General features: G+C 39.8%; 2 protein-coding genes across 18 annotated transcripts; one reads left to right on the forward strand and one right to left on the reverse strand.

Moving 5' to 3' along the window:
* The first annotated feature begins 3,167 nt into the window (after positions 1-3,167).
* LOC9270639 (squamosa promoter-binding-like protein 3) lies at positions 3,168-8,086 on the forward strand. Of its 13 annotated transcripts, XM_066307429.1 has the most exons (8): positions 3,219-3,263; positions 3,338-3,392; positions 3,504-3,547; positions 3,636-4,166; positions 4,489-5,205; positions 5,339-5,478; positions 5,914-6,183; positions 7,485-8,086. In XM_066307429.1, the coding sequence occupies exons 5-8, from the start codon at positions 4,523-4,525 to the stop codon at positions 7,799-7,801; spliced, it is 1,410 nt and encodes a 469-aa protein (XP_066163526.1). In that variant the 5' UTR covers positions 3,219-3,263; positions 3,338-3,392; positions 3,504-3,547; positions 3,636-4,166; positions 4,489-4,522; the 3' UTR covers positions 7,802-8,086. The 13 variants fall into 13 exon arrangements, with proteins under 13 accessions (XP_066163528.1, XP_025878951.1, XP_066163524.1 ...); XM_066307431.1 differs by having other exon boundaries at positions 3,168-3,263; positions 3,504-4,166; positions 5,339-5,445; XM_026023166.2 differs by having other exon boundaries at positions 3,198-3,263; positions 3,348-3,392; positions 3,504-4,166; positions 5,911-6,183.
* A 359-nt stretch (positions 8,087-8,445) lies between these two features.
* On the reverse strand, positions 8,446-18,052 carry LOC4328254 (cycloartenol synthase-like). Of its 5 annotated transcripts, none has more exons than NM_001406443.1 (18): positions 17,745-18,037; positions 15,786-15,971; positions 15,226-15,315; positions 14,595-14,789; positions 14,393-14,477; positions 13,238-13,404; positions 12,862-13,050; positions 12,643-12,756; positions 11,442-11,564; positions 11,243-11,365; positions 10,886-10,984; positions 10,392-10,448; positions 10,235-10,281; positions 9,994-10,137; positions 9,680-9,857; positions 9,350-9,430; positions 9,043-9,126; positions 8,446-8,788 (listed from the first exon to the last, which is right to left on the reverse strand). In NM_001406443.1, exons 1-18 carry the CDS (start codon positions 18,018-18,020, stop codon positions 8,642-8,644), a joined length of 2,385 nt encoding a protein of 794 aa, NP_001393372.1. In that variant the 5' UTR covers positions 18,021-18,037; the 3' UTR covers positions 8,446-8,641. The 5 variants fall into 5 exon arrangements, 3 of the variants coding, with proteins under 3 accessions (NP_001393372.1, XP_066163077.1, XP_066163078.1); NR_176083.1 differs by lacking the exon at positions 17,745-18,037 and adding an exon at positions 16,356-16,497 and having other exon boundaries at positions 8,468-8,788; positions 9,685-9,857; NR_176082.1 differs by lacking the exon at positions 17,745-18,037 and adding an exon at positions 16,356-16,497 and having other exon boundaries at positions 8,468-8,788; positions 9,685-9,857; positions 12,563-12,756.
* Positions 18,053-19,942: the final 1,890 nt, after the last annotated feature.

Below are 19,942 nucleotides of genomic sequence, written 5' to 3' on the forward strand. Positions count from 1 at the left end.
GGGCTGCCCCAATTTCCTCAGGACTCTAAGAATGGTTCTAACTCCAGCAACAACATCTATTTCTTAGCCCCTATTTCTTTTTCTCCTCTATTTTATCTTATAATCCATCTTTTATGTTTAGTTTAATATCACAATAATGTAAATATTAATATTTCCAACGCATAGAATTTAATCAAATTTAAATTAATAATTTCAAACAACACAATTAAATTGAAATTTGATTTTTTTTTATAATATCACACTGATATGTGCATATACGTACACTAGTGTGAGTGCATGGATGACTCACTAGAATGCTCAATCAGTCCATCTGTTGCGGCTAGTAGCAGTAGCAGTTCATCCATCCTACACTCAATATCCAATGATATACATGCATATATGGATGCATATAATCATATATGAGCTGGTCAATATTAAGATATATTATATCCAGTGCATACACGAAACTGCATGAATATATGCAAGGAGATATAGTAGTAGCTCCTTCTAGATCAGCATCAAATCTCAGTTGGCCACTGGCGGCAGATGGCTGTTCACACTTAACAGGAACCAAACCACGTCTCATCGATATGCAGAAAAATCCATGCATACGTGCATCCATGCAGGTGACCAATACTATAGCAGGGCGATGGCCGGATTAGAGCAGAATCACCCGCAACAAGACGGCCGGCGGCGTGCAAGCAATCGCGCGGGAAGGAGCACGCGTCGTGGAAGCATTCCCCCGCGCCAAAGAAAATTGGATAGGGGCTGGGGATAGAGCCCCCAGGCCTAGGGGCTGTAGGAGGGAATTTGGGAGGCTTCCTACTTTGGGGCCTTAAGTAGGGGCCTGTTGGACTTTATTTTTTAGTCTCAACCTCTCAAAGTTGTTTAAGGTCTGTGTTTAGGAGCTTTACTGAACATGCTCTAAGAACGCATATATAAAAGTTCTATTCATAAGTTATTTTTCGTCAGCTAAAATTTGAATTTGCAACCTTAAATTTGGAGTTGATTTTGGGGATTTTCATCAAAATTTATTCTTCAGCGCTTTCTTTTCGATAGCTAAGAACACATATATAAAAGTTTTGTTCACATTTTTTTTTTCAAATATACCGTTTAGATAGGAGTATCTATCATCATTTTTTTCGAAAAGGACCTTATGGTTATGATCAATACCACTCCAAGAGTCGTAAACTTTGCAAATGAGCCCCTGTTTTGGAATGCATTATGCAGATTAGCCCCTGATCGGCTGATCGCGGTGCTCTTCCCTCTCCTCCCTCCGAGATCGCCGCCGCTCCCGCCGGCGGCGAGATCCCGCCTCGTTGCGGCGGGCGCTCGCCGTCGCTCGAGGCAGCGATCTCCATGGTATTCTCGGCGAGTGCCTCTGCCTCCTGCCTTTGACGGCGGGGAGCGGGATCCTCTCGCTCGCCATCGCCGGAATCGGGGCTCGACAGTGGCGCGCTACGCCTTGTCTACCTCTAGATCCACGCACCTGGACTAGATCTCATGGCGGAGTATATCCAAACCCAACGATCTAGATAACTTGGAGTAGGAAATTGCTGGCTCCTCATGAAGATTATTGTTCCATCTTAATTAATTACGGTTTTGATCTAGGGAGTACCTATACATCTTTCGAAAGATTTTTATGATCGTATCACACAGATTTTTAATCTTTGGATTAAAATCCGATAGATATAATAAAAAGCAAAAAGCAATTAAGAAACACCATAATGGACACTAAATTACCATATCCTCAAGAAAAAGACCAAATCCAATACAAAATTTAAAATTTACATGCGAAGATTCAAAAATTATAGTGTAACTTACAAAAGTTATAGTGTAAGTTTCATAAATTACACTGTAACTTACAAGAAAATGCATTGTAAATTTGAGTGAGAAAATCGAGTGAGAGATAAGAAAAAATCTTTCGAGTGAGATATAGCAAAATCGTTTGATCTATGTGAAATTTGCAGTGAAGTTCATCTGAATCTGACCACTCTTTTGTGTTCATCTTCTTTTACCATCTTAATTACAGTTTTGTGATAAAAAATTCACTTGGCTATTAACTATTAATCATCCTCCTATCCAATTCAAGGCTTATGCCTTCATATATGTATCTCTGAAATCGTATGTTCAGTTGTTCACAAGTGTTCATAAATATTTCTGTCTGCAATTTAGAGATTTTTTGTTTGTTTGATTCCTTACATCACCAGGCCCATTTTATTTTGTAGAAAGACGTGGTGTAGATTGCATCCACGACTCCCTACTTCCCTACCGCTGATGGGGGAGGGGATCACGCAAACCAATTTTTACAGTCCCAATGGTTGTTAATTAAACTAATCATTTTTTGCTACTTTCAAGTGGTATCTGTGCTGATTGATCTTTGTTTTTAAGCAGGAACCATTGGGGAACCAAATCTACGTCGCCTTCTTCAATTGCAAGTAGCCAACATGATCAAGATCCACTTGATATAGTAGCTGATTTTAACACATGCCTTAGCTGATTTAACAACCGCCCGTTTCTTATTTTCGGGAATACGCAAAAGGCTTGCATCTCATTACACAACTGCCTATTGTTCCTATGGAGTAATTATATTTTGCAGTTGCAGCCATCAGTGTCACATCAAAAGTGCTAAGCAAAGAGGAGCACCACCTAAGCACAACCGACAAAAGGCAGCTACTGCAACTTTTGGTCCTATGTAAAGATGGCCTAGAAGAACAGAAGCTGAGTGTCACACTCACACCAGAGCAAGACGAGAAAGAGATAAGCATTCATTTGCATGCACCAATTATGAAATGCAATTCCAAGGTAGGCATGGGCAAATGTGTATCATCACTTATACTTGGCACTAACTTGTTGAGGTGTGCAGACTGCAGGCTACAGGAATGTCCTACTCTTTCCCTGAGAAGGTGATCTGAATTCTGAATTCATCATACAAAAGGTTGTGCCTTTCTTACAGGGGATTTGCTTCTTTTGTGTGAGTACTTGAAGTGTAGTGGCCATATTGGGCTGGAAGAGGCAGCATACCAACAGTAAGCAGAGCTGTTGGTGCAGCAGTAACAGTAAACTGGTGAGTATAGCTTGATACATTGAGCACTGTTGGTTTGTGCCAGTGAAGCACATGTGGCTAGTTGCTGTGTGTGTGACAGTGCAAGGAGGCAGGCCACCCACTTGGCATCCCTCTTTGATTCCTCCTGTTCATTTGAGGCTCAGGTGGGGCACAGTGAGAAAGAGAGAGAGAGAGAGAGAGAGAGAGAGAGAGGCCATCTTGTGTGTGTTGGATTATTGTGAGTCTTGTCTTTCTTATCTATAGTTGCTTTTCTTCATTGTCTTTTGGTTTAAGGTCCTCATTTTCCACCAGCGCTTGCCAGGGAAAGTAATTCTGGAGGAAGACACAGATTCTTGAGGGAAAAGAGGTGAGATTCTTGATTTCAGATACAAGAGGAGTAGAGTGGTTCTTTGTCCCCTAGCCCTAGGTAGGTGAAAAAAAGCTTCCTTTGCTAATTGCTATAGGTTTCTTTGTATAGGTGCCCCACAGAAAAGAAAGAAAGAAGCTACTTGACTTGACTTGGTATAGGTTCTTTTCCTGCCCCTCTGATTTGATTTGCATATGCTGCTGCCACCATTGCAGTGCTGCTAACATGGAAGAAATAATGCAGCAGCCTTGAGGTCAGGTAGTAGTAGTTCTTGGTGGTGTGGAACTGTGAAAGATCTGAGCTTGTAAAATCTTTCATGGTGGTGAGAAGTGAAAGTGTGAAACTGTGATAAGATTTGAGATTGTGAAATTTTGGGGGTGGTTCTCTTGTCATGATGTATAGTAGGGTCCAGCACTGGACTGGTTGATGTTGTTGGCTTCAAAGGTTAGGGATAGAGAAAGCCTGAAGAGGAGAGGTGTAGTAGGATATAAGATCTGAGAAAGCCAGAGATGAGAGTGAGGAGAAGGCAGTGGTGTGGCCAAGCTTGAATGCTCCAGTGAGGCTGCTTCTCTGGCTGCCAAGCTGATGGACGCGCCGCCATCGCCAGATCGGCTCGCCGGATCAGTGGAGCTCCATGCTTCTCCAGGCTGCTGCTGATTGAGAGAGAGAGAGAGAGAGAGAGAGAGAGAGAGAGAGAAACAGTTTTTTTTTTTCAGGAGGAATTCATCAGGAATCTGCTGTGCTCCTTTTCTCTGGGAGAGAAGCAAAGAGCAGGTACTTCACTACCCCCTCCCCCCACTGTTGAGGTAGTTGTGCTTTGCCTTTCTTGCATCTGAAATGATGATGTTGCTGTTCTTGCCATGATTGATGATTCCCCTGATAAAGCTAAGCTAGAGTCTGCATATATGGGCATTCATTGATACTCTTGGTAGCACATCTTGTGGTGGTTGTACTTCTCTCTCAAACTTCAATGATGCACAGTTGAGTCAAGTGTCAGCTATGCCATAAATCTGTCCTGATTTCTGCAACTTCTAATTGAGTTATATTTTCTTTTTGAGTATCTGTCCTTCTCATATTTCATTTTGTTGATTTAAAGGTTGGAGCAGCAGCAGCTGGGATCTGTAACTGGCATGGGTTCTTTTGGGATGGACTGGAATCAGAAGAGCTCGGTGTTGTGGGATTGGGAGAATATGCCGCCGATAGGAAATAGCGCGAACGAGAATCCCAAGAATGTGATGCTGGCTGAATCAAAACTTGCAGGTGTTGGGGTTGACATAGGCCATGAATCAGGCCATTCTTCTGGTGGTACTTTCTCTTCTAGCTCAGAGATTGGGTATGGTTCATCCAAGAGTTCCATATCCGCGTCGATCGATTCTCCGTCCAAAGTGGGGAACACCATAGAGCTCAATTTTGCATCTGCGGAAGAGCATGATAAGAACATGGACAAGGGTAAGAGTAAAGTTGATGACACCGGAACTTCTCGATCACCGGTGGTAGCAGCCAATCGTGTAGAGCCCTTGATTGGCCTGAAGCTTGGCAAGAGAACCTATTTTGAAGATGTCTGTGGAGGGCAGAATGTCAAGAGTTCTCCATCTGGTGTGAGTGTGGCTACCCCATCTCCTGGTCTGGCCAAGAAGGTGAAGGTGGCTCAGCAGAACACTCAGAACCCACACTGTCAAGTTGAAGGCTGCAATGTTGATCTCTCTTCTGCTAAACCTTACCATCGAAAGCACCGAGTCTGTGAACCTCACAGCAAGACTCTTAAAGTCATCGTTGCGGGTCTTGAGCGACGCTTTTGCCAACAGTGTAGTCGGTGAGATTTTCTTCTTGGTTACTAAATATGTTGTCTGCTTGTTATCTTGAATCCGATCTTAGCACCCTTGATTAAGGTAAAGTAAAATTGTTCTTGTTTCATTCTTTTCTTTGAACTTCTGCTGTTTTTGTAGGTTTCACGGTTTAGCTGAGTTCGACCAGAAAAAACGAAGCTGTCGCAGGCGCCTCCATGATCACAATGCCCGCAGACGGAAGCCACAACCAGAAGCAATTTCCTTAAGTTCGTCGAGGCTCTCTACATTACTCTATGGTGGTATTAAGATTCTATTTGCATTATAGTTCTGTGAAATTGAAGCTTATTTTGTCATCTACCCAGTTTAAATCTCACCCCCCCCCCCCCAATACCATAAATATTGTCACCGAACTGATCGGTACTAAAACATGGGAAGTTTCAACTGTGCCATCTCTTTGTATTGTTATTTCTGCACATAATACTTCAGAAAGAAAAATCACTCTGAAAAATTAACGAATTGGAGCACAGAAGTTGTTGAGTATCTGAGTAAGCATTAACTAAAATTTCAAGAAGTGCACATTGAATTTAGTGTACCCGTAAGTTGTACAAAAGTGGCTTTAACTTCCATAATAGGCAATAGTACAATAGTAATAAGCAACCTATTTCTTCTCGTTAGTCGTTACATCTGTTTAGCTTAGCGCTGAAATTGTTGTGACTTGTGACCGTCCTAAGCAGATGCAAGGCAACAGGCAAGTTTTCTATTTGGTCAAGCTCCTTATGGTCAGATGGGAAGCTGTGCAAGTTCTTGGGATAACCCAGTACCAGGAGGCTTCAAATTTACAGCAACAAAAGCTCCTTGGTCAAGGCCAACAATAGCTGCCGGTGTTGATGGGACGCATGTATCTAATCAGCAGGCATCGGGCAATGTACTGCCACATGGAGCACATCATAGTTTTGATGGTCTCATGGCGTTCAAAGAAACCAACGCGAAGGTCCTTAACCAAGGTATTTTGTTTCTCTAGCTATTTATAGATGAACTTTCCAAAAGAAAAAGGTGAGAGGTTAACATTCTGAAAGCAAAAGATGAGAAAATAATAATAATGTTGGGTCTTTCACCCGCATAAAAATTGTTCTCACAACTCCTTATGAGGAAAAAGAGCATAGACGGATGCGCCTATGTAGTCCTAGAAGCTATTTTATATGATGGTGCCTCTTGGGATGCTTCTTCTTGATTCTAGCTGATCATTGGTGTTTCTGTGAAGTTATTAGATGGTATGGAACTCTATGCACTTAGGACGTATGGTCGTATCATTTCATTAGATAAGTTTTTCCCATGACTACATGTCTGGTTATTTATTTTTACAACACGAGAACCTGATTGTTGGGCTACGTTCTTCTCCATGTTCTTTTCTTTGCTACTGACTTCTGATTAAACTCATCCTTTGTCTACATCAGCTTCTTTTTCTTACCAAAGATTGATCCAGCTTTATATAAAAGCCGGAGAAAAGTCTTACAGACATTACAGACTAAGACTGAAAGAAAACTACATTAGCTTCTTGCTTGATTTTAAAAGTACTATTGCATTGTGCCGCAGCAAGTGTCCACATACCACAATCTTTCCCATGAAACTCATCCTTTTTAGCAGAGCTGTCACCATCCTCCAGTTGCTGACACCTTAACATTGAGTCAGCTCACAATAATGTAGGCACAAAGCTACAACATGTGAAACAAATTTCCGGACCCCACTCCTTGCAATCTAGGACAGCTTGTAGTGACGTGTGTAAGGTGAGTGGTATATATCGATATCATAGATTGGTTTGAAGCTCTGTTATGTTCTGTGAAGTAGACTGCAATCACTGAAAACCTTTGCGTTTTCGCATGTTATTGGAGCTTCATTTGTGGCCGGTAACCACCCACCTTTGGTGTTTCTTCATTTGGCCCAACTCTTGTACAATGACTAGCACCAGAATGTCCTGATCAAGCATGATTCTGCTTCAACAGCTTAGTTGAGTGTAATAATGTGCATGCAGGAAAGCTTTAAGCTTTTGACCAAAATGGAGGGAGTCGCAATCTGTTGGATAATCTAATCATCATTACTTCTAGTAGGACCAAGATCCTCTACATGGAAAACCTGGGCTCATATATACTACTAGAAGAGAGGAATTATCTTCACTGAGATTTTTGTTGCAATCTGTTCATAGTTACCATGATATATATGACTTCAATTCCAGCTGCATCTGCTCATACGATCTTTTTTCGGTTATTTATCCGCATAAAACTTACAGTTCTACTCACTAATTTTTCAGGCATGGAAGCTTCTGCTGTCGCTTCCGGCTCCGCTAGAGGCCCAGACTTTGAGCATGCTCTCTCTCTTCTGTCAATCGATTCAGTGGGTGCTGCAAACCTTCAGCCAGGTTCTCAGATTCACCCTGGTGTCACCGCCATTGCCGGCACCTCCAACCCTGTCATGATGCCATCTCCAGCAATCTGGCAAGGAGGCTTGTCCCTTGATCAGCAGGCGCAGTTTCAGGCTTTCGACCGCCTTGGCAACGACGACGACGAAGATCATCTCCAGCTCCCAAAGCCTTCCTATGACAACTCCCACTATGATCAGATGAACTGACGATGTTTCAGATGTCGCGCAATCGACATGGCTTCTGCTCTTATCTGAAATTTCTGAAATCTGGAACTGCATTCTTGGTGTTCTGAAGAATAAAGGTGTGCGAGAAACTTGAACTTGAATTGATCTGGTTGTGTTGTACTCTGGTTGTAGCGCTGCCATGAAACATAAACTTAACTTTTGCTTTCCTTTAGTCGCTGTCACTAATCGTGTGCTTGAATAATTTCATTCTGGTGATACTTTGTATCAGAATTGCTTCAGCAAGTGATCATGGTTTCAGATTCTTGATTTCTTGTGGGCATCTATGATCATGGAACACTGATCAATATCTCTACGCAACCAAGCCCTGCACTGTGGCAGTGATTGCTGGCACCAAATGGTAGCGAACCTATTTTGGGTGGTGAGTTTGCACAAGCATTTGTTCAAAAGAGACCCTAAAATTACCCAAAATTTAATCATCATCCGTTAAAAGCATTGCCGATCCTATGACTGGGGTCCACGTGAACCGTCCGATCGGATCTATGCTGCTCAGAGTCAAGATTCAAGAGGTGGCATTTTTCACAAAGGACCCCATTAGAACGTCAGTTTTCTAAGATACCCCTGGAACGATCACAATTCGCAACGCGAGGTGAACTTTTACACATACATCCCTTAAATACGACATTATTTCACGATGATCAGCACATATTGTTTTCGATATCACAGTGCACTTTCAGCTGTAAATAAACCATAATGCTGCTATTATGGTAATAGTAAGTTTCAGGTACAGAAAGCCACGCAACACCTGCACTCTTGACTTCTTTTTTTTTTGTTTTTAAAAAGAAAATAACTTCATCAGTATCATCAGCTAGCAGTGTTGCCGGTCACCGATGCATCCTGCCTGCCTAACAAGACTCGGCAGCGGTACTCTCCGAGAGCCCAAATAGGGAATATGTTCCTGTACTGAGAGTAGCTGATGGCGCAGTTTTTGCTGAATGCTCCGATGATCTCCTGTTGTTTTTTTCAAGTCACACAAAAATTCATTCAGATTCAGAAGCTACCGGAGACAGGGACAGCACTTAACATTATTAAGCATAAGAAAAGCTATCATTCGAAAGGGTAAAAACAAAAAAAAAACCCTCCCAGCCATTGGCCAACACTCTGCACCTGAATTTCTGTGTACATTTTTCACGCACAAATCGAGAAATGGTCCAAAAGCAAAAAACTCACTACTTTGCTATAAGAGAAGAGCAGTTATGACTTACTTGCTGAGGGAACTCCCCATCCTCTAATTGTAGGTTGATAAGAATCCTAGCTGCTCGGTGCAACGGCGCTGGATCTCTCTCACCCTGCTCCGATGAGAATCAAGATGTTATTGTCAAATGGGAAACGACACACACAATCTGTTACTGCATATTTTTTCGTGAACACGCAAAAAAAAAGTACGTCAGTATATTAAAACAAAGCAGAGTTTTGGTTATACAACGCAAACGGTTAGAGAGCCATTGCCAAGGGACAATCTGTTACTGCATACTAAAATCCACAAATAGAAAATGTCAAACACGAAAAGACCTGTCCGGCATCAATTAGCGCAAGCATGGCCCAACTGGTGTTTACTCCGTGGGGACGTTCTCCTTCAAGATTGGTGTAAACCTGTTTTCGTGGAGAATTACAAAAATGTTTACTACATTAAAACGTATTCGCATATATATATATATATAGCCACAATTTAAAGAGTTACAGACACACTTGTGCTGTAACATCACTGGTAATTTGATCCAATTATATTCCATAATCGCCTTAATTATCAACATAGGATCGATCTCCAGATTGCACTGCTGGATTTGGAGACCCATTAGTAGGCATTAGTGCATTACCTAGTAGAAAGAAATGATCGTGTACCTTACCTTTGCAAGACAAATGGCTTTCTCCCCAACCACCACAAGGAAGCTCTTTTGACAACAAGAAGTTGCATGCCTTTCTGATTGCAGGACAGTTCTCGTACGTTCTTCCAGCAGCAATTAATCCCTTCGCTCCGAACCATGTCCGAGAAGTGAAACAAACAGCCCAGGAGCCGTACCTGTTGTTGTGAATGGATAGTTTTTCACAATGTAGAATGACAGTAGTAACTATTTCTGCTTTTGAGCAGACATTTTTTTTTTAAAAAAAAGCAATGTGTCACATGTTCTCTTCTGAAAGGAGTTCGGGGTACAAACCATGAACCATCACTTCTCTGAATACTCTGAATGAAACTATCAGCCTTTTGGATACAATTGTCTATTTCTTCCCTGCGGTGTCCAGGATAGTGCTTCCTAAATGCTGTCAAACCCTGGATCACCCCCGAAGTACATTCCACGTAACTGCCAGTAGAATTCAATTCACATTTTCTGTTTCTCTCAAAGATTGATAAAGCATTATATTAACAAGGAAAACAGCTATCGCATCTTAGTGTCTTACGGGTAATCAATCATTATGTCCCCAAAGGTCTCAGAAGGATTGAGAATCTGAATTGTACAAAAGAACATGTCAGGTTGTCAAACAGTGTTTGACAGGAGCGAACCTATCAAACAGTGTTTTTACAGTTAACCAAAGACAATATAATTCAACCACTCACCTCCAGCCAGGCATAAGACCTTGTGAGTTCATATGTTGCAAAACCACCATTGTTATTCTGTACCAAAAGAATTACAGACAATAAGCATACTGATAGACCCATCATAACATAAATCAACAGCTGGAGGCTTTGATCATTCCACAGAATGGATATACAACATTGAGCATAGAAGCATTAAATATGTAGCATGAGAAAATTTATTAGCCAGTTTGATTAAAATAACTTGACAATTCAGAAGTTATTATACTGATTAAGGCACCTAGAGACAAGAGGTACAAGATTTGAAGCAAAATTTGATAAATACCTAATTGGTACTCTATAAGTTATCGCAATTCATAAACTCTACGTACTTCTCCAATTTACTTTCTCTAATAAAAAAAAGTTGCTATTCCAGCTTATACGGAGACTTTTGACATGTCACAAGGGGAACAGAAATACCCTGGGGATATTATTAAATAAGAAATTAAAGAAAACAAAAGTTAGGATATCTGTACCATCCAAGACAGCAGACAATTGACAGCATCATAAAGTCTATTGACTTTTAATGGTTCACCAACAATTTCCAGAGAAATTTTTGATAACAACAATGAGGCCTGAAGGTAATTAACAGGAATCACATCAGATAGAAATTCAAACATTTAGTAAAATATAATTCAAATGATGCCATCAATGCCACAAAAGAACATAATGGTTAGACTTAGACGTGACATGTGAAGGCTATAATGGTAATACTATGATGCCTAATACTATAGGATAATTTCTACTTCATAAACCCTGCAAGAACAAAGTTGGTTTCTTAAAGAAAATATCGTTGTTGTTAATACTGACAACCTCATTCACATATTAACTACCTTTAATCCTTCTGCAGTGCTATCTGATACAGCCCAACCTTGATCAGCAGTAGAAAAGGTCCATGCACCTTTATATATATGGCGATACCGGTAACTCAAATCTCCGGGGCAGTCATGAAGAAGCTTTCAGCAAGGAGTAACATGTAAGTAATTAAATGATGAATTAACCTATTTGCACAAGCTGACATCAAGCATTTACCTGTGAGTTTTTTATGTAGCCATGGGCTAATTTAATAGTAGGACCAAAATCTTCTATAAGGTTGGTAGCCAGTATAGCTTGAACTGTGAAAGCTGTGTCCCAGAGCTGGCTGCCATTGTAACCCTACAGTAAGCCAAACCACAATTTATTGACATTGACGCTAGTAAGCTGCATGCATGCACAAACACAGTACAATATTCATGCATAATACTCCCTCCGTCCCACTAACTAAGGCGTGCACGTATTTTAAGATTAAACTCTTTAAATATTTGATCATTAAATAGTTTATTATAAATTAAATTTTATTTGATGAAAACAATATCATTGGATTATCATTTAAATTTACCTTCATATGATTATGATTTTGTTGCTACAAACATTATAGTATATGAAAAATTTAAAGTCAAAGATTAATTTTGAAGACCGTGCAAAGTTTGATCGTGCCTTGGTGAGTGGGACAGAGGTATAGTTGACCAAAACGCCCGAGACCCGACAACCTGGCCCATGGCACAGGGTTTTGGCCTGGTCCAAGCACGACACGGCTTGACTGGTGTTGGGCTCGTGCCTAGGCCTCTGCCTCAGCACGATAAGCCGGCCCAGCACGGCCTGGTCCAACAATCAAGAAGGCAAAATAGATGAGGGAGCCAAAATAGCCTTATTCCAGGCATATAAGGCACGTCCCAAAGAGATGAGGGAGGAAAAATAGACTTTTTCCAGGGAGGAAAATAGACTTTTTCCAAGGAGGGGCACAATGGGCTTTCGTGCCTTCGGGCTGGTCCGGCACGGCCCAAGTCTTATTGGGCCATGCTTGGACCGTTGGTGCAGCAAGTGGGCGTGCTCAGCCTAGCCCAACATGTAGGTTGGGCCATGCTGGCCTGACTGATCTCGGGCCCAGGCCCGGTCCGGGCGGCCTATTTGGCCATCTATAGTCGAGGGAGTATCTTCCAATACTAGTAGGCATCCATTGTGACAACTTCCACTTAAACATCGAGCCATACACCACACAGATTTTGTGCATAGAGTCAGTTAAAAAGAATGATGCAAATACGTAAGTATCAACTGAAAATGCTAAAATAATTTTGCAATGTGATTAAGATAAGCAAATATGTGGATAAGCTTACTGTTGACACAACCACCTCAACTGAAAGCAAATAAAATGGATTCAAAAGATAGCCATTAGTCCCAAATATGAAATAAGCACTTGCATCTTCATGCCATCTTCAGCGACCCACAAGTAATCATGAACCCTTGGAATATGAAATCTGAATGCCTCTGAGTTAGGATTTTCTATCCAGCAAGAAAGCATATTTAATACCTGCATTTAAAAAAAATCACAACAATCAGTAATAAAGGCATCAAAGTAAACAGAAGAACAAGAAGAGCTCTTTTTTTTAGAGAGTTGTCATTGTCTTCAATTTACCTTCTGTACAGCACCGCTGCAAATGTATCGAGTATTCTCATCTTCGTAATGAATATGCTGCATGGCATTCTTCAGAGCTTTCTCTCTCAATTTGCTGCCAGGCCAATGCGATAGAACTGGTTCAACAAATTTGTAAAGAGTGGCCCATAGGATATCTTGCCCTAATGGATGACGGTAGTACAGATCCTCCTGCAATACATAATTCTTTTTTCTTTATTAAATAAGAAACTTATCCTACACAGACATGTCTACCTGAAGTAACAAGAACTGAGTAGCAACAGACACTATGGTATTGCAAGATAAAGTTGTTTTTTATGTCCTTGCTGTTTGACCCGTGCACAATCAGAAAGACAAAGAAAGTATAAAGCTCATAAACCTTAGCGCATTGGTTACGAGCCTTGTCCCAATTAATATCATCATAGGGTATATTGTAGAGCTCCTTTCGTAGGGTCAGTACTATTGGTGTAATTGGGCCGACAAACTTCTTTCCGTAAATATAAGACATAGGCAAGTATACCATTCGGCAGTGGGACCATATCCGTCCTGGACATAGGCAAACAAAATATACTGATTGTAAGATAAAATTTTCTACAGATTACAGAACACTAAAAAGAATGTTGTAAAGGCACCCTAAGAACATGGTCGCTGATCTATCTCAAACAAATTGGCTGGAGGAGCAATGCATGAATCTAGTAATATAGGGATTGATACACTTAAAAAATTATTAGAGATTAAGCATGCTGCATGCGTTTGGTTCAAGGGATGGAATGGGTCGGATTGGATTGAACTCACTTTTCAAGGTATTTGGTTTGGAGATAGATGGGATGGGATGAACCTGAAAGGGAATATTCTTCTAAGATCCGGGTTGGCATGGTCCCTTGAAAATTGGCAGACCAATCCAACCCACTTCTTTGTCTCGCTGACATGTGAGCCATCCCCTTAAAACTGGGACCATTTCATCCCTCATGCCAAACAGATAGATAGGGCCATCCCATCCAAAAACACAAGGATGAGTCCAACCCATCCCAACTCATTCCTAAACCAAATATATGCTTATGATGTTCAGAATAGGCACGTACCTTGAAGAATTTAACCAATCTATACATATTCCTGAACCTTCTTCCTTTTGTTTTATGAAAATTCCATGTCAGCATATTCATAAATTTTCTATCATATCATTAGAGTAAAAATATTCTGTATTTATGTTTCTGCAATTATATAAATCCATTCTTTCCAAATGGGGCTAATTTCCCCTGTTTCTTTTATAAAGGGAGACATAGCCTATTGTACTAACACTTTATCAACCCACAACATGGATTCTAGTGCAATATACGTACGTGGCAGCAACCCGGTACACACTTATTCAAAGTAAGCTGCCAAAGAACCATGTTTGTATATAGTGAATACCTGCACTAGCATGCACTCCAGCCAGTACCTACGATAATTTTCTCTATTATTGTATGATGAACTTACACTCTACCAAATTAAGATTAAAGAGTAAAAAGAAATAAAACGTAAGGAGAAGGCAAACCTGGATGAAATGGGAGGAAATAAGGTAGCATCCACAATTCTGGAAGCAATGGGTTGTTACCAGACCAGTCAAAGACACCAAGTACCTTAAGAAAGTTAATTAAGACATTAGCAGGACCTCTCTAGGATTGTAAAACAAGGTAGAATTGTATAGGGACCAGAGCAAAAACACAAAAGGAAATTAAAATGCGTAGGTTCCCTACTGAAAGCCAAAATTTTCCCCATGATGTTGTGAAAGTTGCTCCTCCATGATCTAAAATCCAATTTCGAGCTATCACCATGGCTCCATCTCCACCATCTGATTCGTCTCCAAGTAATCTCAAGGTAACATAAGTCAAGACAGTACAGAACATGGTGCTTGTGCCCTCAATGTGCAGCCCCCAGCCTCCATCTTCATTCTGCACTTAAAAAGTTTTTGTTACTTTCTTTACACAACATAATGAGCTATACAATATGGAGAAGGACATGAAACACACGCACTGTATGCCCTTTTGAATTCAAAGGTTGCCCTCTCTTTCCATTCTTTTAAAGATGTTCTACATGGATTTTTTTTAAGGGCCAAAAAGGAATGAATTTCTCGTTAGGGGCTTGATAACAGAAACTGAGAACATGTTCTCACATCTGAACCTCTCCAAAGTCTGACAGCAAAGGGAAGTAAATGCACGAGCAAATTAGTTCAGCAGCCGATTATCAGCTTCAGCAAATGCAAATCTCTCATGATTTTTGAAACAGATTTTACGATTTTATCACGACCGAAGCACACATGTGTATTGAAATGACAGATTTATCTAAGTAAGTTTTTCAGAGTTATTTGGGCAAGTTTTATGTCCTTGCCTGATGATTATAGAGATACCGGCGAATCTCCTTTTGATGTTCTGTTGATAGCACAGTATTTAGTGCACCAGTCACATGCAGTACTATAACCTGGGTAAAACTGAGTTAGGAATGGAGAAGTAAAATGTACAGATAATCTTATATAGACAAAAGGAAGACAAATGTATGTGATCCATATTTTCTTTACAAAATGTACAAATTACATGCAACGATTGCATGCTGGCACTTGGCGATAAAATTGATGCTTGTCTGATGTGAACTGCTTTTAAACAGAAATGCAGGTTCTCTTCTAAGGGAAAAACACAAACAAAAGGCCAGCCATTGCAAGTGAAACAACCAAGGGACTACAAAATTAAAAAATGGTTAGCCAAGCATGAATCTTTGGGCAGTACTCTAGCAAGTACCAACCAACATCAAAGCAAGGATGCTAACAGCAACATACTAGCTCCGAGCAGTGCTTTGGAATGTTTTACCTCATGAAAGAAATTGTGAATTTAGCTAATAACGATGTGGATGAATTTCAACAGATCCATTTTCCCACAGCAGTGAAAAGGAAGTACCAAGCCTGGAAGAAGGAACATGGGACCAGCATAATCCCCAGGCCAGTGTCCATCATGTGCCTGAAGAGTAGAATAACGCCGAATCGCCCTTTTCAAAGAGGTCAGCACCGCTTCTTCTGTGACATCTTCATCCTCGCCCAGCTTGATACCAGGAATCTCCAGCTTAGAGGGATTCGATCTAGTGAACTGCAATTTGCAAAATGGTATTAACAAGTTACCACTATATATATTGCATAGTAACCCAGAGAAATTCTTCCACAAAATGACGACCACGATTGTGACGGCAGTTCAATTCCATGAATAATTGAAACAAAGTACTCCAATAGTTTATCTAAGTAGTAGTAGTAACTTTTGCGATTTTATTGTACTAGTGACAGAGTGACTGTCATCATCGATCAAAACCTAGATGATTAACAAGCCCAGATCTCAGTGCCGTGCGTCTCCGCACAGCTACCGAATCCCCGTCACCCCAATCCCACAGCCCAGACATGCGTGGCGTTCGTCGCCACACCTCAGTGGCTCGATCCACCCGTCGATGCGTGAAAATTTGAAGTGCGGAGAGAGACGTACTCAGCTACGCGTCGGAGCTGGGCGTCGATCCCGTGGAGGAGGCCGGCGCTGGCGAGCGCGCCAAGCCTCCGTGGCGGCGGTGCGGCCGCCATACCGCCGCCGCCGGTGGTGGCGCGACGGCGGCGAATGTATCTGCGCCTCCGCGGTGATGGGAAGGGAGATTTCCAAGTTTTATTTTACTCTTTTTATTTTTCTAATAGAGAATTTTCTCACATAATTATATTCGGATTAGTTTGGTTATGAATTGGATGTAGAGTAAATTAAAGTTCAATTTTATTACTAAAATTTCACTTTATACCACTATTTAAATAATACATTTTTTACTTTGGATTAAGTAAAATTATATTTGTTGTAATTTGGATTGCCTCCGTCTTCTCGAGTAGTATATCCATGGTTTTCATTATACCGGCTTTTTTACATTAGGAATTCCCCTCCTGAAGCTATATGTAGGCCATACCTTTAATATAGGATTAGTTGGTATGAAGAGATAAGTGAGCTGAGATAGTCTAAACCAGTACAGAGGTAACATTAACTAGTCTAAACTAAAATGATTAGATAAAGAGTGGTCCAACTTAAAACTTTGATAATGAAAGATAGTCAAAGTGCAATTCAATCTTAGATTTATATACACGACTCTTTACATCTATTTCCACGTATATAATTATATTTTGTACATAATGTATATTAGATATACAAAACGAGTGTTGATATATAACTCTTATCTTATGTTTCTATAGATACAATTGTACTTATCAATCTAGATTCATCTCAATATAATGATTTGTTTTTTCTTCAATTAATATGGTAATATTTAGACATCTAGAACGAGTATGGTGACTCATTTTCAAACAATATTAATATAATATAATTATAAATAAACTTTTTTTCTAACCGTATTTCCAAAAAACCTAATTAAACATAAAAAAATATATCGATGGGACTGGAAGTTGGATGTGTGTTTTTCTTACCCAATCCAAACCAAAGTTGATTTCTTCGGTTTTGCTATACGTTTATGAACAATTTTATTCATTTAAATCACACGAATGTAATTATAATATAATTATTTACATTATAATGTAACTAGCATATATAAAAAGTGTTCTAAGCATATAACATATAACTAGTGTAAGTCCCAGATAGTACATTACAAAAAACTTTTTTAAACATGTGTCTTTTTATTTGCAAAAAAAATTTATATGGTATAATATTCTCATGCATATATTATACTTGCAATCCATTACATGTACACTCTTTCCGTATCAAAATAACTAAACTTACGATGAAATATGACCCATATCTTTAGCCAACGAATCTGGATATGTCTACGTCCAGATTCTGTCACATTCTAAATTGAGTTATTTTGAAATGCAAGGTGTATATGTATACAACCTGCAGGAGCAGGAGAAGGTCGGCGCTGTGCTTGATCTGGTGTCGCCGGCGGGTGAACTCGCGGCGCGCCGCCTCGACCTCCTCCGCCGCGGCGGCGGCGTCATCGTCATCAGCAGCGGCGGCGTCGAACTCCCAGACCTGCCGGCCGACGTGCGCGTTGGTGGAGCTCAGCCACCCCTCGCCGCCGGCGCCGGCCTCCTCCGCGACTCTTAGCCGCCACATTATGTATATATGACAGTATCTATATATGTACATACACACTATATATTCATCCATATATATACACTCAACCAAACGACGGAAACGAGCGATCTAGCTGCAATTAATTAATTAGCAAAGATGATAATAATAAAGTATAGGTAGCTCGCTTGCTCGCTAACTCCGGATGTGTTGTTCTGAGCTGAATAATGGAATAAAATGGACTTCTAAATAGATGAATAATTCGATATTACAAGCAAATGAATTAATTAACTGTTACGAGATTGAAAAATAGATTTAAGATAATATTTTAATAGATTTATGTGTATAAAGTTTTCTAAAAATTACAAGGTTAGTTACCAGCTTGAGAAACATGCTTACTACTCTCATACTGGTTAGTTACCAGCTGGACAAAGAACAGGGGTGTGATCTTCTCCTGCTGCAATTACGTAGGGGAGCTTCTTCTTTCCTTTTTGTTTTTCGGGGAGCTTCTTCTTTCTGATAAGCTTGAGTAATACTCCGTTCTAAAATATAAGGCACAACCACCCTTAACCTAAAAAAACAAGAAATAATTATTATCATCTCCTAGTTTGGATCACCCTAATAAATATAATGCATGCATCCAATGAAATTAGAGATCTTAAGGTGGATGATTTAAAAAAGTAATAATTTAATGGAGAAGATGTCCTAATTAATTGTATGTATGCCTTATATCATGAAACATAAAAAAAAAGTAGTTGTGTCTTATATTATACAACAGAGGAAATACTGGACAAATGATTTTTTAGCAAACTGGGTCGGCCAAAGTCCCAAGGAAAGGCCAACCGATTTTAATTCTAGATCAAATTTATATACTAAACCCCTTATCAATTCGAGGCAGATCGATGGAGATCTGACGCTCCCTCAACAGTTCAACACATTATTTTTTGGTATTCTACATTAAATATTGCATGTATATAAAGACAATTAACAAAGTCATCTCTAGACACTATTTTATCTTATCAGTTTAGGTGTTCCTTCCTGTATAGTGACAACTGACAAACTGACGAGTATCGTTCATGATACTGTATCAGAGTTAGGTATTTCCCATTAATTATTATTATGTGGGGAAGTGTTGATGCAGTAATAGTAATAGTATCCACATGCCCACAAAGTCACAATTTTTTTCTAATCATGCATGCACGTACTAACATCATGTAGTAGCATTATAATTTCAATTCAATTCTACCCTCAACCATTCTCCTATGTCCTCCTTAGGATATCAGCAATATTTTCTTACTAATTGATACTCCCTCAATTCTAAAATATAAGATATAACCACCCCTAATCTAAAGACCAAGAAAATAATTATAATCATCTTGTAGTTTTGTAGTTTAGATCATCCTAATAAATATAATGCATGCATCCAATAGAATTAGAGAACATGAGAGTGGAGGATTTAAAAAAGTAATAATTTAATGGAGAAGGGATTATAGTTAATTGCCTACATGCATGCATGCCTTATATTATGGAACATCTAGAAAAAGTGGTTGTGCCTTATATTATGGAATGGAGGGAGTAATAAGTAAGGTAAGGCTTAACAAAAGTAGGTCTCTTTGTTATCAAAATTTTCACAATGTGTATGAGGCAATAAGATGGGTCTCATGAACATAAAAAATCTAATAGTCTAATGAGAAAGATAGAAAGAAGAGAGTTAACACATAGATGAGAAAATAATGTTTTTTTATTTCTTACTACCAGGTTATAGTGTTATTGCATGGTAGTTGTTGGTACTATTTCCACAATTATTTACTACTTACTATAACGGTTGCATTTATGCTTACTACCTGGTTTTAGAACACATTGTGGATGTTCTTAGAGTATAAAAGCAGGTAGTAAGCAATAAAATAACCTTACAACCACACCAACAAACATTGTTAAAGCTAGCAATAGCAACTATGTCTGCTACCAACAATAAGCAACTTAACTATAGTATTTATACAGTGAGCAATGTGCGTGCA

The sequence above is a fragment of the Oryza sativa genome, chromosome 2, assembly GCF_034140825.1.
Source record: "Oryza sativa Japonica Group chromosome 2, ASM3414082v1".
NCBI classification, from domain to species: Eukaryota; Viridiplantae; Streptophyta; class Magnoliopsida; order Poales; family Poaceae; genus Oryza; species Oryza sativa.